Source organism: Canis lupus, chromosome 21 (assembly GCF_011100685.1).
Source record: "Canis lupus familiaris isolate Mischka breed German Shepherd chromosome 21, alternate assembly UU_Cfam_GSD_1.0, whole genome shotgun sequence".
NCBI classification, from domain to species: Eukaryota; Metazoa; Chordata; class Mammalia; order Carnivora; family Canidae; genus Canis; species Canis lupus.
The window spans coordinates 11,445,253-11,472,988 of NC_049242.1; the positions used below are offsets into that span (position 1 = coordinate 11,445,253).

Below are 27,736 nucleotides of genomic sequence, written 5' to 3' on the forward strand. Positions count from 1 at the left end.
GGACAAAACATATTGCATGACTTATTATTTTTTTTCCTGATCTGCCACAAAAGTTTTTGAAATTTCACCACAATTTTTAATGAAATATCTTTTGTCAGAGACGACTAAGATGAAGAAATGGTTCAGTTTATTTGTTTATTTTTTTTCTCCTCTTCCACCCACTGATGCCTTAGGAAACATCTGAAGTTATGGTAAACCCCTATGATATCTTAATGAGTAATCTGTGACCTTTGGGAAAACTTTCATTATCAGTTTTTAAGTCATAGTTGTCATAGCAGAGCATGCTGAAAAAAGTACATATTTTTTATACTTGTTTTAATTACTTATATAATACCTGCCTTAGCACTGATATTATATGCAAAATATTGGAGCATGCTCTCCACCTACAAAAAAATAATAATAAAGACAAAAAAGCATTTAAAGGAAGAAAAAAGAAATTTGCATTCTGATAAACATATTTAATATGAATGAAAGAGATAATTATTGTAAATGTAAATCCTTTCCCTCCTCGTTCCCCCAGTGCCTGCCCACCCCCCTGCTTACCTCCAAAAGATTTTACTTTGCATTCAGGAGACTCCTTTCTGTTCTTCCCCTCAGCTCTCTCCAAACTCCTTCTCTTCTGTCTTTACTACTTTTTCTCAATGTTAAAATGTCCCTTCAATTTCTTTATCTTTCCTAAAAAAACACTTGCATGTCTTCAAAGGAAGGACAACACCCCTGTGTCCCATCAGATACTTAATACAAGTTGCGCATCTTCCAGTGAGAGAGAGGATGGACATCTTTTGTCCTGAATGCCCCGAAGTATGCCCAATTTGATATAAACATCTTCTTATGTCCTTTATTTCCCATGTTATGTGTCACATATTTTCCAAATAAGCTTAGAATACTTTCCCCTTACTCTGTTGTAACATGAACTCTCTGCTTTCAAACTATTTTATTTTAAAATCCCTAGGTTAGGGGATCCCTGGGTGGCTCAGCGGTTTGGAGCCTGCCTTTGGCCCAGGGCACGATCCTGGAGTCCCGGGATCGAGTCCCGCGTCAGGCTCCTAGCGTGGAGCCTGCTTCTCCCCTCTCTGTGTCTCTGCCTCTCTCTTTCTCTCTACGTCTATCATAAATAATAAATAAATAAATATTTTTTTAAAATCCCTAGGTTATTTTGAGTGATCAGTGCATAGAATGATAGTAATATTGAGGTGTATGATCCCTGTCACCTATCCTTGATGGCTTATTTTAAAAAGTTCTTAATCTGTCCAATGCAAAACATGATCTCATATGTGCATTTTAAATACAGAAGTACCATGTGACAGGAAAGAGCATATAGGACTAATAGGACTACAGTTTGAAGTGCTGAAGAATCTATATTTAACAGAATGACCATAAGCAGCAGTTTTTTTAACCTCTCTATAATTTAATCGTAAAAGGTGAAAAAAGTTAATATCACATCATAGGATGGTTACATTAATATTAGATGTGTTTTAGAAATATTTTCATTTTTACCTTATGATCATTATAGTAGTTATTATAAGGTAAAGGAACAGAATGAATTTAGAGTTAACTTGCCCTAGGTATTAAACATTCAGTAAATAGTGTGAATGGTGATTTCATTGCAATTTCCATGCATGTACTGTATTTTACAACCAGTAAAATCCTGCCAAAAGCATTAGGTTATTCTCCACAGTCTGGGATTATTGAAACTGGTGCCTTCTTAGCACTCTTAGTATTGTATACTCTATGCTAAGCTTGTATCTCAGGAATCATGTCGGTATAATGTAGTCTTGTGTGGCCTGGGTAGCCATGTAAGGACTGATCTGTTCAAAAAGAAAGCAAATATGGAATCATTTGCTTAGAAGGTATCTGTTCTAAGCTGAGCTGGTTTTTGTCTCCCCACAGTGATGGCTGGGCTGACAGGTATGATGTGACAGATGGATATCAGCGAGAAGCTGTTGGTGGGATCACAATCAAGCTGCAATCTCCCGATGTCAAGTGGTTTGATGATTACTATCTGAAGCTCCGGCCAGAAACAAACCTTCGAAACCCTTGGTTTCAAGAATTTTGGCAGCATCGTTTTCAGTGCAGGCTGGAAGGGTTTGCACAGGAGAACAGCAAATACAACAAGACTTGCAATAGTAAGAAGATTTCTTGTTTCATTTATAGAGGATAAGGCGAAGGCTCCAATTTAAGTCAACTGTGTCATGGGGATGGTGGCTGTAACCTGTTAGAGGAGAGGACTCTTACACAAACAGAGTGGGTATTGGGCTATTTACAGTGATAAATGAACTTTATTGTCACTAAGAAAAGCATATCAGAGCAAATCTTTACTCCATGGAGATTTCAAATAATTTTACTATTTATATCATTCAAGAAATAGGTCCTGTGCTAAAAGGGTATTGTGAGATCCAGAGAGGAACCACCGTTGCCATCCTTAAAAGCAAGAACTACAGTCTGCTCATTTTGATTACCTTTAGCAGTTAGCACAGCGTTAAACACTTAGTAAGGGTTTCATATATTCTGAAGAACGAATCAGGGAATACTAAAGGACAGAGCCAATTCCTAGTGTACCAATAAACTATAACATAGTAGCAGGGATTTGTTATGTATAGTTATTATTCTTCATAATCTGAGTAGAGCCATTCATTCTTTTTTTTTTTTTTTTTAAGATTGATTGATTGATTTGTGAGAGACATAGAAAGAGAGAGGGAGGCAGAGGCACAAGCAGAGGGAGAAGCAGGCTCCATGCAGGGAGCCCAATATGGGACTTGATCCTGGGTCTCCAGGATCAGGCCCTGGGCCGACGGTGGCGCTAAACCGCTGAGCCACCGGGGCTACCCAGAGCCTTTCATTCTTCTGTTCTTCGTTCTTCGAAGGGCTTGCTTACCTTGTCCCAACTACTGCTTTGGTTGTAAGGATAACAAGGTGAGGAAAGGTAGTTCCTGCCCTCAAGAGGTTTAGTGTCTAGAAGGAAGTCATGCCAGCCAGTGTTGCAATTCAATGTTGTAAGTGATATAAGGGGTAAACACAGAGTTTGGTTACTATTATTTGTTGCACTTTGAAAGGGAATCTTGACTCTGATAATCCAGGTAGGGCCAATATTGATCTATTTGTCCAAGCTTGCAAAAATTAAGGTTTGTTAAAATTGATAAGGGATTTGTTGAGACTGCCTTATCCCCCACATTGTATAACAACAACAAAAACCCATACATATTTGCATAGGTATAAAATGTTTTGGTTGATGGTAATAGGTGCCTTTATTCTCAATGCTGAAACACAGCAGTGTACTGGGGCAATGGGTTTGAAATCCTGGCCCACAGCCTAATTCCTGTCCACAGAGAAGTTGTCACATACCAGCACAAAAATGAGAATAATGGGAATGATACAGATAATTTTTCAAAATGCACTTTCCCTCCCAGTTCATATCCATCCTATGTTTTTTGGCATCAGTTCATTCTTTTGTAGAATGAATAAGAGAGTAAATGGTGATTTGTGATTGTTTTCAAATGTCAGTACTTGCTTAAATAAGAGCTTGGCAACCTTATGTCAGTTCCTATTCGGGTGGTGAGGAGGGGAGAGATGTCAGAGCGTGGGATATTGCACTGGTCACTGAAATCCAGAAATCACAGAAGGCTCATGGTGTGAGCCTGCATTCATTTCTCTCTCACTTCAGATGCTGTTTGTCCAAAATCTCCAAATGCTTGTTCATTTCCTTTGTTTTTATTTTTATTTTCAGAGGAAAAAAAATGTATAAGAATAAATAGCATTGTAACTTCTGTTACACAATTTCAATCTTTATAGCTAATTTCATGTTTTTCACCAATCCATCCAGTTTTTCTGATAGAAACAGACTTCTTTCCTCTCTTGAGATTTGGGAAATTATGCCTCTTTCTGTTCCAGTTCTAGGATTGTGTACAGAGTACTATATGTCACTATATTAAGGGAGTTATAAAGGGTGAGCAATATATCTGATCTCGTCTTCAATGAGATCTTTTCCCAAGTAATTAGTGACAGTCCCTAACCAATGTGCCTAAGGGGATTTTTCCAGGTGGTCTTTACCTCTTTTGTACCAATGTTCTTTTCCTATTCCTTTTTGTCTGAAATGCTTTCTACTTGAAATAGTTGTTTCTCTTATTTTTTTTCCACCATTGGAGGTCTTATTTAGATATAATCTTGAAAAACTTAATTGATTTCCACGGAACATTATTTCTATGGAAATTGTTCTATAAAAGCCTCTCTTCCAACCTATTGCTATAGCTCTTTCACATGACTACCCAGATATGATTTCTCTGCTCAGAGTTGGTTCCTTACTCTAGTACTTGAATGCACTTTTTAGCCACCTCCCCTCCACTAGAATCTTATGTGACAACAGATGTCATTTTGTACAGAAAAGTAGACACTTATATGTAATACCTCTCTTATTCTGAAAAAAAGAAGCACTATGATTATACTTATTTAAAAATAACAAAACCAAGATTTAGAGAGAGAAAATAACTTGTTCAAGGTCACTTAACTATTAAGTATCAAAACTTATATTTGGACTCAGGTTTTTCTAAATTGTAACAAATACATGATATACTTTTTTTTTTTTAAATTTTATTTATTTATTCATTCATGAGAGACACAGAGAGAGAGAGAGAGAGAGGCAGAGACACAGGCAGAGGGAGAAGCAGGCTCCATGCAGGGAGCCTGACATGGGACTTGATCCCAGGTCTCCAGGATCATGCCCTAGGCTGAAGGCAGCACTAAACCGCTGAGCCACTGGGTCTGCCCAATACATGATATACTAAAGAGAGAGAATATTGCAGTTTTTAAAAATTGCCATCAAATTTGCATTATATAATAATTAATATATAGGTCAAAGATACAAAATAGAAAAATCTTAAAATTATTTGCATATGACTATGGAATGCAATGAGACACCCAGATGTTCACTACTCTCTACTTTTGACTGTATTTCCTTATTTACTTTTGTGTCTTTATCCCCATATTCAAAGAGGCCCCAGATAGTTTACTCATATTTATAACACTACTGAACATCACCAGTGTTTCCCTAAATATAATGTACTTAAACCCTTTCATCAGGCAATGTGCGTAAGACAACCACTTTTGAGTTGGAGTGTTAAGAAGTGTTAAGAGTTTATAATTCATGCCAGTTGAGAAGCTGTACCTTACCCACTGTACAGTACCTTAAATCTAATGGATAGTTCAGTAAGAAAAATGGCTTAACCCAAAGAATAGAAATACTCATAGCTGAATTATGATACCGTATTTTTCTTAGGAGATTCTTGAAAGGCAAAGTATAAAAGTTAAGAGAAGTATCTAAATATCAGAGTCCAGAATTAGCAGTAGCTTTATAGAGAATATGCCCCATTCCTATGAATCCTTTCAATGCTGTTAGTTTTGCCTATTCTCTAGTACATCATATAAATAGAATCTTACATTATTTGCTTTTCTGTGTCTGCCCTTTTCTCCTCAAAGTAATGTAGCAGAGTTCATCCCATCATTGCATGTATTAGTAGTTTATTATTTTTTATTGCTATATAGTGCCCCTTTGTTTGGGTACACTACCAGAATTTACCTATCAGTTCTCCTATAAATGGACCTTTGAATTATTTAGAATTTTAGGTATTTTAAATGAAGATTTTATGAATACACATATACATATCTTCTGGCAGACTTATACCCTAATTACTGCTGGATCTATACCTAGTAACAGAATTGCTACATGAGAGGCTACACATATGTTTAGCTTTAGTAGATAGTGCCAAGCAGTTTTTCAAAGTGATCAGACTAATTTCTACTTTTTATTGACATGTATGAGAGTTCAAGTTGCCCTGCACTCTTGTCAACACTTGATACTATTCTTTTTTAATTTTAAACATTCTGCCAGTGTGTGTTTGTACTACATTGTGATTTTTATTGGCTTTCAATGATATATTACCAAGTTAAATTTCTTCTTATATTGGAAATCTGGGCATCTTATTTTGTAAAGTGTGTAGGTTTTTTTACATATTTCTTTGAGTTTATTATCTTTTAACATCTGTTTTAAGACTTCCTTGTATACTGTGGTATGAGTCCTTTGTTAGAAACATGTATCATGAAAATTGCCCAATTAGAGCGTGGTTTATTACTAGTTCTATTTCTTTCATTTGTTATTTGTTTACTATTTGTTCATTTGTTCTTTGATTCTCTTTTTTTAAATATTTTATTTATTTATTCGTGAGAGAGACAGACAGAGAGAGAGAGGCAGAGACACAGGCAGAGGGAGAAGCAGGCTCCATGCACCGGGAGCCCGATGTGGGACTCGATCCCGGGACTCCAGGATCATGCCCTGGGCCAAAGGTAGGCGCCAAACCGCTGAGCCACCCAGGGATCCCCCCCTCCTACAAGGCTCTGTTAGGATTGTTGCTCTAAATGGTCAACGGTCATATTTACCCACTTCAGTGCTCTTCATTCCTCTTGTACTTTTTTGCTTTTAACCATGATATTTTTCAGCCTAAAGAATTTCTTTTAGTATTTCTTGGGATATAGGTCTACTGTCAACAAATTTTATCAGCTTTTTTCCCTAATATCTATATTTCACCTTTATTTTTGAAAAAAACATATTCACAAGTATAGCATTCTATATTGCCAGGTTTTCTCCAATCATTTTTTTCTTTCAAAACAACATTCCATTTGTTTCTGAATTCCATGATTTCATTGAGAATTTAGCCAACATTCTTAACATTCTTCTCTGGATGGCAATGTGTCTTTTTCTGGACTTTTAAGTTTTTTCTTAAGTTTTTAGTTGATTATGATGAGATTAGGTGAGATTTCCCTTATACATTTCATTCTTTGGATTGAATGAAACTTCTCAAACCTGGGCACCTGGATGGCTCAGTGGTTGAGCATCTGCCTTTGGCTAAGGTCAGGATCCTGGGATCCTGGGATCCAGTCCCACATCAGGCTCCCCACAGGGAGTCTTCTTCTCCCTAGGCCTGTATCTCTGCCTCTCTCTCTCTCATGAATAAATTAATAAAATCTTTTTAAAAAGAACTCATCTAATCTGTGGATTAAAGAACTTGATACAGTTCTGAAAATTTCCCAGACATTATTTCCTGAAACATTCCTTCTGCCCCATTTTTCTCTCTCTGCTCCTTCTTGTGCCCAAATACACCTACTAGATTATTTGACTTTGTCATAAAGGTGACTTTTTCTCTCAGCTTTCTTTTCTATCTTTTTTCTCACTGTGCTTCAAATTGATTCTTTTCTATTATTTGGCCTTTGATTTCACCAGTCATTGTCTCCATCTATGTCCAGTGAGTTGTTAACCAAAATAAGAAATTTTTAATTTCAGATATGGTGCTTTATGGTCCCAGAATGTCTTTTTTTCCTTTTTATAGTACTAATTTTCTGTTGAAATATTCTTTCTCATCCATTTTTTTCAATAATTTATTCTGTTTCCTTCAACATATTGATTATAGCAATTCTAAGGTCCCCTTTTTTTCTAATTCTAACATCTGGATCTTCTCTCAGTCTTCTTCTGTTGACTTATTTTTCATATTGGTCACATTTTGTGCTTCTTGACACATCTAGTGTATGTTTTCTTTTATGCTAGACATTGAGCATAAAATACCATACAGATTGAATTTTATATTATTTTTCCCCCAGTGATGCTTTGCCTTTTCCAGATTCAAAGAAATTGAAATGAGGTAAGTTGGAACAAAAGATAGAATTCGTCAATCTCTGGTTTAAAAATGTCTTGCAGGAACAGTTGACATGGAATTTCAGTTGAAAGTCTAGCTAGTATATCCTGTGCCCTGGCTGACTGAATCACTCAGAGTTTTAACTGTTTTTGATCTTTGTTCTCCAGCCATAATTTTCTAAATTTGACATGCATTATGAGAAAAGGACTAAATGAAGTCTGAGCAGTTTCTATTCCTCAGGTGAGGCTTTTCTTTCCAATAGTATAAAACAATGGGAAATTTCAGTTTTCCTCTTCCTAATCTTGAGCCTCCGTGGAGCCCCCAGAATTAGCAAATGAATCACAAGGGAAACTGGCTATCATGCACTTAGGGCTCCTGCAGCTTATAAGTTGAGATACCTGGTCATTTCAGTATCCAAGTGTACTTCTGGCTTCTCTTTTTCCCAAAAGTGTCATATACTATGTGAAGTTACACCTCCTCCCCCAACCATACTTCATGTCCTTTCCCAGCACCTCAGAAGGTGACTTTATTAAGAAATAGCTTCATTGTGGATGTAATTAGGTAATATAAAGTTGCACTCTTAATCCCCCCAAAAGAGGAGAAGTGATACAGAGACACAAAGAGAGACACATAAGAAAAGTGGCAGAGGACAGAAACTTGAGTGATGCAACACAAGGACAAGAAATGCCAGAGATCAATGGCCACCACTAGTGGCTAGGAAGAGGCAAGGAAGGATTTTACCAGGAGTCTCAGAGGAAGCACAGCCCTGTTGACATACCTTGATTTCTGACTTCCAGCCTCCAAAGCCATGAGGGAATTAAATGAACCTTGCTTAAAAATAAAACAGAAATTTAAATAAATAAATAAATTAATTAATTAATTAATTAAACAAAAATTAACTGAAGTATAAGCATTTTGGACATTAGAAATTGCAGGGTTCATTTATATATCCAAATTGAGATTGCACAGGTAGTGATGATTGAGAACTATACCCTTTGGTGTTTTGAGTGTGTGGTTTTGACAGAATCTAGGTTTATGTACTATTAACAGTGAGCCCAGTTTCAGTAAGTTTTACTTAAACTGCACAATTATTTTTGACTTGACTTATCAATTAAATGACAAATAGTGATAGTAAATTAAAAATATGAAGAATATAGTTTAACTTTTTTCATTATTTAAATAACCCAGTAATAAAGGCTATAGAGAATTAAATTAAAACTATTTTCTAGTAACTGTATGCTATTCTGTTTTTGAGCCAATTTAAGGACCCATTTCCTTTACAGTTATACTGTCACCCACTGACATTCATTTGCTGTCTCCTTTCTATGATTTCTCCCTGTCACTTCCAGTAGCTTCCAGAGATGTCATTTATGACATTAATACACAAACATTCTCACCTGGATGTCCTGAGGGCACCTCAAACTTACATACCTAAAACTCACCTCATTATAACTTTTGTAACCATAGCCCCAAACTTTGAGTTCCTCCTTTTTGCATCTCCAGTTTTAGTAAATGATACACCCATCCACTCTGTCTCCTAAGATATAGGAATAGGTCCTCTCCTATTCCTTTCTATCATCCTCACAGCCAACTGGTGAACAAATACTGTTAATTCCACTGTTTGAACATCTTCCATGTCAGTTCTCTGTTTTTCATTGATGGCTGAATTCAAATCTTTATTATACCACTGCTGTGATTTGGTTCTTTATGATCTCTTACCTCACATATTAGAATAATCTTCCTATTTAATCTTCTCATTGATACTAGCTTCCTCCTTTTTCATTTTATGCTGACAACTAGCCCCAAAGAATCCATCTAAAGAATGAATCTCAGAGTGCCTGGGTGACTCAGTGGGTTAAGCATCTACATTTGGCTAGGTCATGATCCCAAGGTCCTGGGATCAAGCCCTACATGGGCTCCCTACTCAGTGGAGAGTCCACTTCTTCTTCTGCCCCTCCCCCTGCTCAAGATTGCTTTCTCTCTCTCTCTGAAATAAATAAATAAAATCTTTAAAAAAATGAATGAAAAAAATGTAAAAATTAAAAAAATGAATGAATCTCATCAGGTGACTACCATTCTTAGTGATCTTCTGTGATTCTCCAATGTCTACAAAAAGGAAACCCATCTCTTTGCCCCAAGCCAAAACTCTTTAAATTCCCTATATATGTTTTTCAAATCTCATCTTCTGTTCCTTAAGCCCAATAAGTCTGTGCTCCAATCACTTCACAGATTGCACTCATCCATTTTAGAGTGCCATACCTACATAAAACTCCTTTGGTCAGAAGGGCATTTCTGGGGCTCTAGTGATGTGCTTATTTCTTGATCAGGTGATGATCACTAGGATGTGTTTCTTTTGAAAAAACTTAATGTATAGTTATGATTTTTACGCTTCTGTGTTCATGTTCTAATTTAATGAGTTTACCTTAACTACCCCACTTCCAAATAAAAGTCCTACAGCTACTATATCCAGTCTAATATTCCTTCCAGTTCAAATTGCTCACAATACTCTCCCCCACACCTCCCACTCCCACCAGATTTCTGCTGCATGTTGCTCGAGTCCTCTCCCTTTCTTTCTCTGTAACCCTTCCCTCCTTCCCTCCTAATATTTTTATATACCACAGTAAATATCTCTCTATTTTATAGATAAAGCTGTTGAGCTATTTCACTGTTTTCTTGTCTCCTTCAAAAATCTATCCTTCGTGAAGGAAGTGCTCACTTTTTGAGCACAAAGCTGCTGCTGAAGTTACATTGCCAAACAGAAACCCACTTGCTCCAGAGAAAATATGATGCCATCTTCATAGAATATAAAGCAGCTACAGCAATAGGATATTTTCTACTATATTACACTAACATATAAGTAGATTTTTCACATTGTTATACCAGTATGTAAACATTTTATGTCTATCTGTCTCCATTAAATTATACATTTCTCAAAGAGAACTGTATTACTCATCTGTGTTTTCCAAATTTTTAACATGATGCCTTATAGAGCAAGTATGTGATAAATATTGTTAAATTAATATGATTTCATTTCTCTTGAACCCAAGTAGACTTATAATGTCTACAGAGCCTAAAAAAGTGGCTTCCATTCTGTGGGATGCAGGTCTCAGGGTTACTGTGGGTTTGTTGCCTACATCTAGAATTTTTATGTAGTTCAGCATTATCAGTGAACTGAACTGTGCCTTGCATATCCTGTGTGAACATGTGTGTGTTTATATACGCAAGTGCCTTATTTTTATGCACAAGCTGTTGCAGTTAACAAATTACAAATTAATTTAAATTGCTCAAATCATGGTAGCTTATTACCATTATGTGTTTTCTATATAAAAGATACTAGCAGTACAAATAGCATTGATGGAGTGTGTGGAATTTTGTAACATTAAAAGCATTACCTATATTCAGAAAGGTTAATTACACTGGCTTGGAGGTAGCTTTTTTCCCTTTTTGTTAGAGCAAGTTTCTAGCCAGAGGTGTCCACATTTTCTCTGATGAATATGTGTCATAAGTACCTGAGGTGGATTAGTTAAAGGATACTTCCTATGCATCAGAAATTTTTTTCTGCCATATTGTTTGCTTTTAAAACTCTTATTAGTGATTTTGGAGTGCCTGGGTAGCTTGGTAAGTTAAGTGGCTGGCTCGTGATTTTGGCTCAGATCATGATGTCACAGTCTTGCATTAGGTTCTACACTCACCAAAGTATCTGCTTATGGATTCTCTCTCACCGTCTCCTTCTCCCTCTGCTCCTTCCCTGCTTCTCTCTTTCTCTAGCTTTTAAATAAATAAATAAATAAATAAATAAATAAATAAATAAATAGTTTAAGAGAGGAAGAGAGAGAAAGAGAGAGAGGAGGGGGAAAGGAAGAGAAAGAATCTCAAGCAGGCTCCATACAGTGTGGAGCCAGAAACAAGACTCCATCTCACAACCCTGATATCATGACCTAAGCCAAAATCAAGAATCAGACACTTAAATGACTGAGCCACCCAGGTGCCCCAATAAATAAATCTTAAAAAAATACACACCTATTAGTGGCTTAGCCCTTGCTCAAAACACTTCAGCACTTCTGTCTGAAAACATGACTGGAAAACCCAATACAGTACATTGAGGAAAAAATAATTGTCCAGATAAGAGGAGCTGAACTATATAGTAAAAGCATCACAAGGGCTAAATAAATGAAATGCCACGGCTAACCCCCAGGTTAGATATTTCTCATCCTTATGCTACATTAATATTTCCAAGATAGCATTTGGAAAGAAAACTAATTCAATATGAAAAGAGGATCCCATGGTTGCATAGATTGGGTTATTACATTCTGTATCCATTTTCTAGAGATTTATAATGTATATCCACATGTTGGAAAAGGACAAATCCCATTGTAAAAAAAAATCAAATACTTTTCTTTAATTAGTCATCTCCTCTGTTGTTTTGTTTTACTATGAACTCATCTTATGTAACATTGAATATCACAATACTTTGGGAAAGACAACACTAAGACAATTTAAAAACCATATACTGAAAAAGAAATTTGATCACATTATCCTAGTATATGTAATAAAGTATGCTAAGCAGAAGCCCATTTCTGTCTTTATATCAGCCAAAGAATTAAGTAAATTAGAATTTGATGTGTCAGTTTTGGCTTAGTATGATTCTTGGATTTGTTGCATTTTGATACTTTTCTTTGCCAGAAGGGAAGAATTTCACTATCTTGGACTCTACTTTAGAAATGGAACATAGAGCCATATCAAGGCCCCAGATATTAACATCAAAGTTTTAAGAAATATAATCTGTCACATTTCTTATTTGAATTCCAGAGTTTAAGAAATAAGAGTAATTATCCATCCAAGTAAGTGTCAGTGTATATAATTCTTCATAATGAATGGCTACTATCAAAAAGTACTCAGAGATCCCCAGAAGAAAACCCTTGCATTAGAAACTGCAAAGAGAGTTTTCAAATTCTTAAGACACTAGAAATGGAATGCACAACGTATTAAAGATATTTACAATAAACTAGAGACCAGACAATCTTGCTGAATCAGTCACTTAATGCATACAGGTACACTGTAAAAAGCCTTAGATTTATATCCAGATGATCTATATTAAAAAACTCAATCGGGGACGCCTGGGTAGCTCAGCAGTTGGGTGTCTGCCTTCAGCTCAGGGTGTGCTCCTGGAGTCCCGGGATCAAGTCCCACTTTGGGTTCTCTGCATGGAACCTGCTTCTCCCTCTGCCTATGTCTCTGCCTCTCTTTGTGTTTCTCATGAATAAATAAATAAAATCTTAAATAAATAAATAAATAAATAACCTGTAGCCACTATTAGGCATCTCTGGGTCCCTCATTTTCTCACGTGTGAGATGAGATGAGTTTTAAAACTGATCCCTAATTTACAGAACACTGTAGTGAGGCTTAAGTATGATGATATATGGGAAGACACTTAAAGATGTGATGGGAAAGTGCCTTCTCTGAGCAAAGATGAAGTAAAAGAGCCTGGACTTACTCTCCTTCTTAAAATAGCAGCATAAACAAAACAAGACAAAATATATAAAACAACAGTTTTCAAGACATTGGATATCAAGTGATGAAGGACAGTCATTCTTAAGAAACAGGAAATAAGGGTGCCTGAGTGGCTCAGTCAGGTAGGCATCTGCCTCTGGCTCAGGTCATGATCCCAGGGTCCTGAGATCGAGTCCAGCATTGGGCTCCTTGCTCAGCAGGGACTCTGCTTCTCCCTCTCCCTCTGTCTACAGCTCCTCCCGCTTGTGCGCTCTCTGTCAAATAAAAATAAAATCTTAAAAAAAATAAAATAAATTAAGAAATGATACAGGTGAGCCCTCTGAGTTAAGAAGATGGAATTGTGAGTTCAGAGAAACCTAGGAAGCTAGAGTTCTCAGAGCACAGGAACAAAGAGTAGAGAGGTCCAGGAAGTGAGAACTCTGGAGATCAGCAGAGGCTCCTTCTTGAATATCCAACTGAGTATTGATCACTGTGTGCATTTGAGGATAATACTTCAGACCTGGGAAAGAAGGCACCCACATGGGACAAGGAATAGTGTCTGTCCACAGCTGTCAGACTAGAAAAACTTGTAGTTCAGAGGGCTAACACAACACTTAGGGGAAATTTTGTAGCATTAACTTGCTATCGCAGAAAAAAAATTATCTCTAGTCAATGATCACAGAGTTACCTTAAGAAATTTGGAAAAGAAGAGCAAATTAAACACAAGGTAAGTAGAAGGAAGGAAGTAATAGATCAGAGTGAAAATCAGTGTAATATAAACCAGAAATACAATAGAGAAAATCAATGAAACTAAAGTCTGTTTTTTTTTAAAAGATCAATACAATTGGAAAAAAAAAAACAGATTTATCAGGAAAATAAAGAAAAACAAATTGTAGATATTGGGAATGAGAGAAATAAAACATTATCCAGAGTCAACAAATATGAAAAGGAAAATAGACATTTTATTTTATTTTAAAGATTTTATTTATTTATTTATTTATTAGAGAAGAGAAAGAGAGAGAGAGAGAGAGAGAGAAAGGCAGAGACACAGGCAGAGGGAGAAGCAGGATCCATGCAGGGAGCCCGATGTGGGACCCGATCCCGGGTCTCCAGGATCATACCCTGAGCTGAAGGCGGCACTAAACCTCTAAGCCACTGGGGCTGCCCAAAAATAGACATTTTAAAAAACAATTTAATCCAATAAATTAGTCAGCTTAGATAAAATGGAGAAGTTCCTTGAAATGCATAAACTACCAAAGATCACCGAAGAATAGACAAACTGAATAGTCCTACATCTATTGTAGAAATTAAATTTGTAGTTAAAAATTCTCCCACAAAGAAAACTACAGGCCAGATGGTTTCACTGTTGAATTTCACTACTATGAACTTAAGGACAAACTGATAGAAATTCTAACATAAACTCCACCAAAAACTTAAGGCAAGAATACTTCCCCATTCAATCAATGTGGCCAACATTACCCTGTTATAAAACCATACCAGGATATCACAAGAAAAGAACTATATGCTTCAGGAACATTGGTATAAATATTCTAAACAAAACTTTAGCAAACTATATCCAACTATATGTAAAAAATATATAATGACAAAGTAAGATCCCAAAATGTAAGATTCGTTTAATATTCAAAAAGAGGTCAGTATAATTTATTGTATTAAAAAACCGGGATCCCTGGGTGGCGCAGCGGTTTGGCGCCTGCCTTTGGCCCAGGGCGCGATCCTGGAGACCCGGGATCGAATCCCACATCGGGCTCCCGGTGCATGGAGCCTGCTTCTCCCTCTGCCTGTGTCTCTGCCTCATTCTCTCTCTCTCTCTGTGACTATCACAAATAAATAAAAATTTTAAAAATAAATAAATAAATAAAAAATAATAAAAAACCTACAAAAGTGTTAAATATTAAAACCTAATAGGAATTTATGATAAAATTCTCAACAAACTAGGAATAGACAGAAACCTCCTCAACCTTGTAAAATTTCCTTGTATGCTCAGGCAATAAGGAGTTTGACTCTTACCACCAGGGGTTCTAGTCAATGAAACTAGACTATAGCAACTAAAGAAAAAAAGTCACCAGATTTGAAATTGATGAAGTAAAACTATCTTTGTTAACAAATGACATAATTGTCTACCTAGAAAATCCAGTGGAATCTTCAAAAGTTCCAGTGAATTCATTAAGTTTGTAGTATGCAAGATTAATGTACAAAAAAATCTATTGTATTTCTTGGACCCACAACTATATGGTCAACAAATCTTTGATAAAGCAGGGAAGAATATCCAATGGAGGAAAAAAACTGTCTAAAATAAATGATGTTGGGAAAACTCGACAGCAACATGCAGAAGAACGAAACTGGACCACTTCCTTACACTATACACAAAAATAAACTCAAAATGGGTTGAAGACCTAAAGATTAGATCTGAAACCATAAAAATCCTAAAACAGAACACAGGCAGTAACCTCTTTAACACTGGCTGTACAACATTTTTCTAGATATATCTCCTGGGGCAAAGAAACAAAAGCAAACAAACTATTGAGACTTCATCAAAATGAAATGCTTCTGCACAGCAAAGGAAAAACAACACTGAAAGGCAACCTTCAGAATGGGAGAAGATATTTGCAAATAACACGTCTGGTAAAGGGTTAGTATCCAAAATCTATAAGAACTCATCAAACTCAACACCCAAAAAATAATCCAGTTAAGAAATGGACAGAAGACTTGAATAGATATTTTTCCAAAGAAGACATCCGGATGGCTAAAAGTTGCACGAAAAGATGCTCAACATCACTCATCATCAGGGAAATACAAATCAAAACCACAATGAGATGCCACCTCACACCTGTCAGAATGACTAAAATTAACAGCACGGGAAACAACAGATGTTGGTGAGGATGCTGAGAAAGGAGAACCCTCTTACACTGTTGGCAGAAGTGGAAGTTGTTGGTACAGTGACTCTGGAAAACAGTATGGAAGTTCCTCAAAAAGTTGAAAATAGGACTATCTTATGACCCAGCAATTGTACTACTAGGTATTTATCCACAGAATACAAAAATTCTGATTCAAAGGGTCGCATATACCCCGATGTTTATAGCAGCATTATCAACAATAGCCAAATTATGGAAAGAGCCCAAATTCTACATGATTTTAAGACTCAGTCTAAAAATAGAGTAGTCAAAAGTGCAGTGTCAGCATAAAGACAGGCACATAGATCAGTAGGGAATTCAAACACAGACCCCACTGATATGGAAAACCAATTCTGAAAAAGACACACAAGGAGTTCAGTGAAGAAAGGATAAGCTTTTTTAAAAATGGCACTGGAAATCTTGGATAACTGTAGGACCAGGGGCATATTACTCATTACCAGAAAGCAATGAACTATTGGTATACCTAACAGTGTTGGGGACGGGTTGGGGGGGGGGGGGAGTACATACTGCATGATTCAATTTCTATGAAGCTTTAGAAAATGCGAAATACTATCCAGTAACAGCAGAGCAGTGGTTGCCTGGTGATAGAAGAGATTTAAAAGGTCCATGAGGAAATTCTTGGAGATAATGGATACATTCGTTATCTTGGTTGTCGTAATGGTTTCATAGAAGTATACATATATGAAAACTTCTCAAATTGCCCACTTTTAACATATGCAGTTTAATGTAATCTATGTCAATTATACTTTAAGTTTTTAAATACAAATAGATAAATATGTACTGCCAGACTTACTCTCAGGTTTCAAAGAATTCTAGCAAATAACCAAATCCTTTATCTCTTCTATCTCTTATGATTTTGATGCCTATAACCAAATAGAAATTCATTTTATTTTACTTTTTTAAGATTTTATTTATTTATTCATGATAGACATAGAAAGAGAGAGAAGGGGGCAGAGACACAGGTGGAAGGAGAAGCAGGCTCCATGCCGGGAACCCAACGTGGGACTCGATCCCCGGGCTCCAGGATCACGCCCTGGGCCAAAGGCAGGCGCTAAACCGCTGAGCCACCTAGAGATCCCCAGAAATTCATTTTATGGAAGGATTTTTCCTCTTGCTTTTAATCCTTAAGCTCATCCACTTTGCAGCGTTCTATGCTAGTTCCTCAGATGCCTCAGTAGCCTGTGCTGCGCATGGACGGAAGAGCTCCGTAGTGGGCAGAGGATTGTGTTCTGTTCAGCTCCACTGCTCACACACTCTGTACCTTGGGCCAGTTCCTTAGCCTTGCCTTTTCACTTATGCAATTTGGATAATACTTATATTTTAGACTCATTATGAAGATAAGATGTTATATATAAAAATTCTATCAAAGGATCTCTAGAAATGCTGTATTAAAGCTTTGTGCTTACCAAATTATTAAATTGGGTTTTGCTTTAAAAATATTTGTATTACATTATTCTGAAAATGAAAATGAAATGCACCACATGGTATTAGTAAATATATTTTCCAATAATCTCCAGGCTAGAAGTGATGACTAACAGCATATTATTAGCATATGACATTAAAACACACACACACACACACACACACACACACACACATTTCCTCTGCCTTTGGATGGCCTTAGTCTTCATATTAATATAGGTGCTTTAGTCTAGTGTACCTGCTTTGTAACAGGTGCCATTCCTGGAGCCAATATATAGAGCTAAGTTTAATTTTAATTTTATGTCACAGTGTTAGGTGCTATATATGTTTACCCACATCACCATGGCAACTGTGTGGGATGGTTGTTGCCACAGCCCCCATGGCTGGCCTAGTGTTTTGACATTTCGGTAATTGCCAGTGTCACAACCTTTAAAAATTGTAGAGAACTAACACCCAGACCAGATGGCTACTAAATAAAGAAGCTACTATCCCCCACAGCTGTGATGTGGCACTGAGGTGACAAGAGAGCCTTCTGTCAAAGATATGATCCCTGAGAAAATGATTTTTGATGTACCCTTACAGCATTGGGTAACACTGGGGTAGAATCCAGGGGAAGCATATGATCTGGTACTTGACTTTAGGGTATCAACATAAAAGAATAAAAGATATTCTATTAAAACCAAATAAGGTATTTATCTCTTCAGAAAATACTTAACTTAATGCCCATTGTATGCCACTCATTTTATTTTTTTTAGGTGCTAGATCCAAAGCAGTAAATGAAGCAGACAAAATTCCCTGCCTTCATGGAGCTTACAAACTTATTAGAGGGAAACAGATTAAAACAAAATAGATAAATTATGTATTATATTAGATGGTGATAATTGCTAAGAGGAAAAGAAAGCTGGGAAGCATAATTTGGAATGTTAGGGAGGATACAGAGATGACCTTACTACGAAAGTGACTTTGTACAAATCCCAGGAGGAAATGAGGGAGTTGAGGGAGTAACACCACCACCACCACCAGCAGCACCAGCAGCAGCACCCCTACACCAGATGGATGGGAGGGAAGATGATCACTGCTGTGGGAAATCACAGGTAAAAAGTCCAGAGAGGGACAAGAGTTGGAAAACCAGTGTGGCTGGAGCACAGTTAACTAGAGGAACCTAGGAGGAGAGGATGGCAAAGAGGTAACAGAGGGGGAGATCTTGTAGGGTCTTGTTGGCATAGCATTGACCTTGGCTTTTACTCAACTGAAACATGAAGCTGTTAAAGGATTTAGGCAAAGGAAGGACTTGAACTGGCTTTTGTTTTGTTTTGTTATTTTTAAAGATCGCTTTGGCTGTTGTGTTAAGAATAGATGGTAAGTGTGGGCAGAAAAGAAAGCAGGGAGATAATTAGAAGGCTCTTGCAGTAATAAAACGAGAGATGATGGCTGGGATCCAGGCAGTAGCAGTGGAAGCAGTGGGTATTTTTAACTGGTGGAAGAAAAGCAGAGGGAACCTCTTTATTGAGTTCTTCTATATGCCAGGCACAGTGGAAGGGGGACTCAAGTACAGGGGTATCACTTATTCTTCATATAATTCTGTTGGGTATTAGTAGGATAACTATTGTGTTTTCTCAGGTTTAGAGCAGTTCTGGAATGTGTGACTCAACTAGCAAGAGTCATGGGAGTCTATGGATAGGAAAAATCAGTGCAAGTCAGGGTATGCGGGGATCATTGGAGGGACAGCTTGGGCTTGGTGTGGTTGAGTGGAGAGGAGAGGCCGAGCAGAGAGATGAGCTTGAGCGAATTGGAAGTAGAGGAGTCCATTACAAAAAGGGCTTCTATTTGTTTATGGATGATGACAGCATTCCAATTCACTCATGGAGTAGAAAGAGCTTGGTTCTGAGTCACTGGGAAGACTCAGGACAGCTTCACCATCCATATCAGACTGGTGAGCAAGAAGTAAACTTATTGAATTAAGTTACTAGATATTCAAGGGTTGTCACAGAAGGTACTGTTATACCCTGTTATACCCTGACTTGATATAACCTCCTACTGCTGCTGATGGGCAATGGCTCTTGACTTTTGTCATGATTCAACTCCAAAGTGATTGCAAGAATTAGAGTTACTGTATTGATTCCCACTGACCCTCTCAATTCAATTTTTGAAATATATCTAGAATATCTGAGCCATTGCTTCTAAAATATTTTGCCAATTACCCCTTACCTCAAAGCCTTGAGACTATCAGAGCCGATACTGAATATGACCTAAGTGGCACATGATTTCTTTTCAAAAAATAAAGTATTGATGCAACTTCAGGGCATTTATTAAATTTTTTATTATATTTTATTTATCAAGTTATCATTTTTTGAACTTTAATGAAGATCTTGGACTAGTTCAAAAGTTATGAGAGGATGCAAAAATTAGTGATTAACCTCTTCCCTCAGGTATCTTATAATTCACCTGGGATACTTTTAATATAAATTATACCTGTTAAGTAGAAAATTAGTAAAATAGGCCTTTAGAGCTTTAGAGAGATGTAGATGGCTTGTATCTGCAGAGACAAGAGCTTAATGATATAGCTGGCATTTGAGTTGAGTCCAGAAGTTCAGTTGGGCTATGAGAGGGAGAGTCTGAGGCAGATTATTCTAAGCACTGAAGTCTAGAGAAACTGAAGAATGAAATTGAGAAAATACCAGACCCATTCAGGTGATAGGGGGGTGAACTTGTTCAACTGAATTGAAAGTGTCATATATGGTAACAGATGAAGACTGAAAATGAAAGTGAGGAAATATTTCTTAAGGATTATGCACAGTAGGCCATGATTTGAAGATTTTTCTTCTACATATTAAGTTATTTTTGGAAGTTTTTTTAGCAAGAAAATGATATAATCAAAAATCATATTTAAAAAGGTTAAGCTGACAGCATCCTTGGGAGTTTATGGAATAAAGAAAGGATTAATATTGGAAGTGAGCTTGAAATAAGCTTTTATTCTTTTAATCCACTGAGAATTTGAGGATGTCACAGTAGTTACTATTGGATGACAGAAGAGTGATATAAACCTGGTGACCCACTATGGGGCTGAAGGAAAGGGAGGAGTCAAGGACGGTTTCAAGGTTTCAATTATAGGTGACTGAGAAAATTTTGTTAATAGAGAAATAGGAAAAATAGAAAAGGAGAATGGATTATGAAGAGAAAATGAGTTTCCCTTAAAACATTTCATGTTTGATGTTACACAGGTATAAAGATGATTAGAAGTAGGGCTGGTCTTAGTGACATGCAGTGGTAATGAGGAAGTCCTAGTGTAAAATTACAGTAAATTCAAGACCAGAAGCCTGGAAGGAAGCATGGAGAACTCAAGGCTAGAGGCCATTGACAGCTGTCTTTGATGCCCATCATTCAGACAATAACTGCAAAAAGAGCACAGACTATTCCACCTAAAAATATTCTACAAAGTATGTTGTAAACTCACATATTAATAAATATGATAAATGTTATTAAATTGGTTGATGAGTGGAAAATTTACATAAAAAGTTGTACACATCAGAGGCATCATGGTAGAGTGGTTATGGGTCAGCTTTGGCATTTGACAGGCTGGATTTCTATCCTGGTTCTGCCACTTAATAGCTCTGGGATACTAGACAAGTTGCTTAAACTCTCCTTCCTCACTTTCTTCAGATATAAGTTTGAGATGATGTTAAATATCTACCTAATAGAGATCTTAGAAGAAGATGGAATCAAACCTATGAAGCACTTAACATGGTGTCTTAGTCAGCTGAGGCTACCATAACAAAATGCCATTGATTGGAATGTATAAGTAGCAGAAATTTATTTTCTCAAAGTTCTGGAAGCTGCAAGCCCAAGATCAGGTTGCCAGTATGATCAGGTTCTGGTAAGGACCTCTTCTTCCTTGCTTGCAGACAAATGACTCTTCACATGGCAAAGAGAAAGAGAACAAGCTCTCTGGAGTCTCTTCTTATGAGGACCTTAATCCCATCATGAGGGCTCCATGCTCATGATCTCATAGGCCCTATCCCAAATACCCTGCAAAGGGCCCATCTCCCAAAGGCCTTATCCCAAATATCACATTAGCAGTTAGGGCTTTTGAAAGGATGCAATTCAGTCCATAGCACAAAGCCTCTGGCATTTACTGAAATTCAGTAAATCCTATCATTATTAGTCTTTTTCTTCCACACCCTATTTTTCTCTAGCAGTTTCACAGACCTAAGAATCCCAACATGGAAGAACAAATAGAAAAAATATGATTCTAAGAAAGAGTCTAGCCAAAAATTACATTGTATGAAAAATGCAACTCAAAGTCTCACTTTAGGCCACAGTAGAGAGCAAGGCAAGACATTTGTGCATTTATAAACGATGTGCAAACTCTTGCTTCAAGGGATGTTCCGGGTCCAAATGTTTTCTATTTTCTGCTCAAATTGGCATATGCTGCATCTGGAAATTCTAGCAAAATATAAAAACAATATCCAAGGGTGTTTTATGGTTCTAGAACACCTTGTCTATCATAGAGTAAATTGCTTCAAAAAGTGGCAGTGGGGGGGTATTTTAAAAATCCTGGACAATGAGCTGTTGTCGGTCATCACGTGGGAGATTTGGATAACAAAACTGGTGTTTGACCTGACTATCTCAGAAGTACATGGCATGTTTTCTGTAGTAGGGGTTCCCTTGATGCCTGAAATTTTCAGTTTCTTTTTCCAGTTTCTCTGTTTTTCATTTCTCCTTTCTCTCACATTTTTCAGGCTTTAGAGGAGGTAAAGAAATAGACGAGGACCAGGGTTTCCCCTTATGCTTTCAGGTAATATTTAATTAAGGCTCACTCTGAAAGAGACAGGCAGACAGAAAAAAAATTGATCTGGTGATTCTTTCTCTGAACTGAATCAGCTGGATCATATAGTCACAGGTAATTGGAGAGTGTTCTTTCTTGTGAAAGCAGCTTTCAGAGTATAAGGCATCTGCTATCCCTGACAAGGGAAAGCAGGAGTAGTGAACCAAATGTGATGTCTGCATTCTCTTTGTTTAATAATTCAACTCAGGCAATCTTTTGGTCTGTTGCTCTACTTCAGTATTAAAATTAAATAATTTGCCTCTGTTGGACTGTAGGCACCCTCATAAACCCATGGAATACTGGATAGAGCCAAACCAGTAATTATTATAAAGATTAACAGAGAATTGGAATTCATATAATTAGTGAGTAGTTGTCCCAATGATAACAGGTTGCTTTTGCAAACAATTTGACTCATGTCAGAGGTTTTGGTTGTAATCACTGGAAACCAATGTTAGCTTGGCTCTCTAAGGTAAAATTAATAAATATAAATATAAATAAATATTATTATTTGGAGGGCTATGGAAGCCTCTCGGGATCTACTGTTTGAAAACTTGGACCAGCTTCCTGAGGCCATGAAGCAAGAAGCTCTGCTTTTAGTAGTTTGGCCAGAGCATAACTACAGTTGGTCTTTCCAGCTCACTTAATTATGAATAAATACCCACCACCCATTTGCTTTACTTTGCTTTCTCAAGATTCCTGAGAAGAAGCTTACAATTTACTGAGCCTGGGTTACATTCCCATTACTTGGCAACCACAGCCGGGAAAATGCAGTGGGATGAGGCTACTTCAACTTTCCTAATGAAAGGAGTATAAAGCCTACCATAACCTAGGTACAGTGAGGAGTTCATCAAAATCAGGAAGGGGATTTGGATTCTGAGACCAAATAATAGAGATTATGACAAATTAATTCAATAATTAGGAATACTATAAGTGGCCTCATTACCATCAGTGTTATCATAATTAACATGACAAGCAGTTACTTGCTGGCTAGGCTTTATTCTTTCCCACAATCTCCCAACACTATCTCATGTTATGCTCCCATCAATCTCGTGAGATATCCAACATTAGAGTTCTTTTATAAACCAACAGAAGGGAAAATGCTTAATGAAGTTAAATGACTTGCCCAAAATCACACAGCTCGTAAGTGACAAAGCATTCTCAAACCTCAAGCTGTACAATTTCAAATAAGCTAACCCATATGTGCATACACGGGATTGACTTCCCTGCTTCCAGTAAGCAATTTCATAGATGATCGAATATAGTAGGTGCTTAATAAATATGTGCAGAAAGCCCTGGCTAGAACAGTCCTGAGATATCATTGATGCTCAAGAAATACTTGTTAAATGAAGAAAGGAATGTATGTTATCTATTTATTAAATGACCACAGTTCCCTCCAGCATTGGGGAAGCTCTGAGCTTTGTGCTGAGTTGGTGATCCCATGAATTAAAGGGATCAAAGTCCAGGTTATAATGAAATCAATGCATATTCTCAATGGCTAGATAAACTGTGCATTTAAGCAGTAACTTATCTTTATTCTTTCTAAACGTGGTAAGAATTTAGAAAATATTATTTTTAGACTAGAAATTGAACGTAATTTAAAATGTCTTTGTGAATCATTTAATTTTTTTAAGATTTTATTTATTTATTCATGAGAAACACACACAGAGAGAGAGAGAGAGAGAGAGAGAGAGAGAGACAGGCAGAGGGAGAAGCAGGCTCCATGCAGGGACCCCAATGTGGGACTTGATCCCAGGCCCCAGGATCACGCCCTGGGCCAAAGGCAGGCACTAACCCGCTGAGCCACTCAGGGATCCCCTAATATTTTAACTCTATCACTTTCTACTCTGATTTTTTTAGTGGGTCAGCCCTGGACACAGAGCAGGGAAAAAGAAGTATTTTGGACACAGGACAGAAACATCTACAGATGGGCCACAATTAATATACCCAAAGGCAGGTCCCACCTTGACCTCCAATAATAATTAGACCTAAGAAGCAGGAATTCTTTTTAAAGGACAATAATGTTTCAATTTTTATTTGCAGATAGGTACGATGCTGGAATGAACCAGATCACAGATTTCTTTAGAGAACTGGTGTAACCTGCTCTCACATCTGTAGATTATAAAATAATAATATTAATTTATAGTAATTATAAAAGTTTCCTCTTGCTCTTTCATTCACTTGCTCTGTCTTGATCTTCATAAGTTATTATTGCTGTTATTTTACAGATGAGCATATTAAGGCTCAAATAAGCTTACTGGCTTGCCCAGGAGAGACATATGACTGACAAATGAGAGCTGAATTTGAAGCCTTAAATTTACATTATTTTTATTCTATTGAACTGCCTTCTATAAATGCAAAACCAACCCATGGAGCATTAGATAGAACCAAACCAGTCAGTACTGTAAAAGTAATAGATGAATTAGAACTCAAATAACTAGTAAGTAGTTATCCAGCTGATAACATTAAGCCACTGTTAAACGAAATTTGGAATTTTGCAGAATGATGTAAAGCAGAAAGAAACAGTTCCTTCCTGAGTCATCTCAAAAAGATTTACCTTCATAGTTTCTATGTTACTGGGTTTTGTCCTTAACATGTGGCATTAAGTATGAGTCCACTGGAAAGGACCTACAGTGTGTTGTATCTATCTGGTGTTCTGAGGATATTTATCTGCCTGGTGACATGATGACACAGAGTTAAGGTAGGAGTAAGCCCAGGAGATTAAAAAAAGTAAATGTTCTAAAGGCTGGTTTCTTATAGTACTCCCCTCCATGATTCTCTATGTTAACACAGTGCTGGAGTATTTGAAAAAATGTTCAGTCCAGATACTAGTAATGCTTTACCATTTGCTGTTTTCTTTTTTTATTTTTTGGTTACTTTCAGTTGCTTATTCCATTTAGTTATGTTCCTCTTTTTTAAAAACTTTAATTCCAGTGTAGTTAACAGACAGTGTTATATTAGTTTCAGGTGTACAATATAGTGACTCAACAGTCTTATACATTATTCAGTGCTCATCGCAGTTAAGTGTACTCTTAATCCTCTTCACCTGTTTCACCCATCCCCCTACCCACCTCCCCTCTGTAACCATCACTTTGTTCTCTATAGGTAAGAGTCTGTGTTTTGTTTTGTCTCTTTTTTTCTTTGTTCATTTGTTTTGTTTCTTAAATTCCACAGATGAGTGAAATCATATGGTATTTTTCTTTCTCTGGCTTATTTTGTTTAGCATCATACTGTCTAGCTCTATCCATATCGTTTCAAATGGCAAGATTTCATTCGTTTTATGGCTGAGTAATAGCTCTCTATATATACATATCACACCTTCTTTACCAATTCATCTATTGAGGGACACTTCAATAATAGCCCTATTGAGAGCTGCTTCCATAATTTGACTAGTATAAATAATGTTTCAATAAACATAGAGATGCATGTATCTTTTCAAATTAGAGTCTTTGTGTTCTTTGAGTAAATATCCAGTGGTAGAATTATTGGATCATATGGTAATTCTCATTTTTTTAAGGAACCTCTATACGGTTTCCCACAGTGACTGCACCAATCTGTATTCCCACCAACAATGGGTGATGGTACTTGGCAACTATTTTCAATTACAGTTGTTGCATCTTATATACTATAGGGATCTAATAAATATTGTGATTTATCATAGGTAGTCACCTTAGATGAGCCTGGAAAGGTAGGTGGAGTATGAGCAACATATTTATTTTTATTTTAAGACAATGAGGATGCATTCAAAGTTTTTATGAGTGAAGAGAATCAAGGAAGACTATATAGAGACATGATCAGATTTGTTTTTCAAAAACTTATTCTTTATGCATACGGAGAGTAAATTAAATGGTGGCCAGTGTAGATGAAGCTAAATTGGTTGGAAGGTAATTATGGTAATAAAAGCCGAGGGCTGATGGTCGTTTGGATTAAATTGGTGTTGGTAGGGGCATCAGGTGGCTCAGTTGGTTAGGTATCTGCCTTTGGCTCAGGTTGTGATCCTGGGGTCCTGGGATTGAGCCCCAAGTTGGGCTCCCTGTACAGTGGGAGTCTGCTTCTCCCTCTCTCTCTTCTCTACAACCTCACTCATGCTCTCTCTATTTCTCAAATAAACAAAAAAATTAAAAAAAATTTAAATTGGTGATGTTAGAGATGTAGAGACATAAATGGAGGTTGGACATGAGTTGAGAGGACTTGGATATGGGTACTCTAAGAGAGAGGAAAGTGTCAACAATGTATATTAAAAAAAAAACAAAAAACCTCAATTCTGATCCATGAAGGCATTTGATAACTTTGTATTTTTCTTCCATTTTTTTCTCCTCTACCCTCTCTTTTAGATAGTATATGTAGGCTCAACCCAAATTTTGAATACATGTATTTGCTTTATTTTTTTATTTTAATCTTTTATATTTCATTATTACTGTTATTGTTATTTAGACTAAGCATATAGTAATATAGTTTGGAATATATTTCTTGTTAAGATATTTCCTAATTAGGGACGCCTGGGTGGTTCAGTGGTTAAGCGTCTGCCTTCAGCTCAGGGTGTGATCCTGGAGTCCTGGGATCGAGTCCCACATCAGGCTCCCTGCATGGAGCCTGCTTCTCCCTCTGCCTCTCTCTTTGTCTCTCTGTCTTTCTGTCTCTCTGTGTTTCTCATGAATAAATAAATAAAATCTTAAAAAAAAGATATTTCCTAATTACACATTATTGAGGCAGGAATTTCCTAATTTCTGGCATACTGGAATTGTACCTTCTCAAACGATACACATTGATGTTTTCAATCTGTCATTAGAAAAGTTGTTTAACATAAATGAACCTCAGTTTCCTTGCATAAAAAGTGAGGCTAATAGTAATGTCTACTCAACAGGGCTTTCATAATGGCTAAATTAGAATACTGGAATTTCCCAATAAATATTACTCATTACTATTGATTGAAACATTTTACATATATTCTCTCATTTCTCATGTCATAACTCTCCAAAGATAATAGGAATGGTGATTCTCATTTTCAAGGGAAGAAAAATGGCATTTACAAAAGTGACTGTCTTATGTTCATAAAATTAGAGGAGACACTGGTGCAGAAAGGTCGATCTCTAGTTGAGACTGAACTGAGTCTGAAATTCCACTTTACTACATTTTAGCTCTCTGTTATTGGCATAGTCCAAACTGTCTCATTTAAACAAAGGCAGAAAATAATGTTTAGCCCATATGTCGTTGGGAGGGTTAAATGAGGTAAATGAAGACAAAGCACCTGGTATCCAGCATCTGTGGGATATTTTCTTCTCCCATCTCTTCTCCATTAATGCCTACCTTTGAAATTATCTTGAAATAAAATGGCTTATAGAAAATAATCATTGTCACAGTTGAAGGTTGCATTAATGTGATTTTAATGCAAT

At 36.8% G+C, this 27,736-nt stretch overlaps 1 protein-coding gene across 1 annotated transcript in view; it reads left to right on the top strand.

Annotated features, from left to right (window-relative positions):
* Nucleotides 1-27,736, top strand: part of GRM5 (glutamate metabotropic receptor 5) — a 516,157-nt gene that overhangs the window by 372,317 nt on the left and 116,104 nt on the right. The window contains exon 4 of the mRNA XM_038568353.1: nucleotides 1,891-2,126. Within this exon, the coding sequence (XP_038424281.1) occupies nucleotides 1,891-2,126 (236 nt within the window). The remainder of the gene's footprint in view (nucleotides 1-1,890; nucleotides 2,127-27,736) is intronic.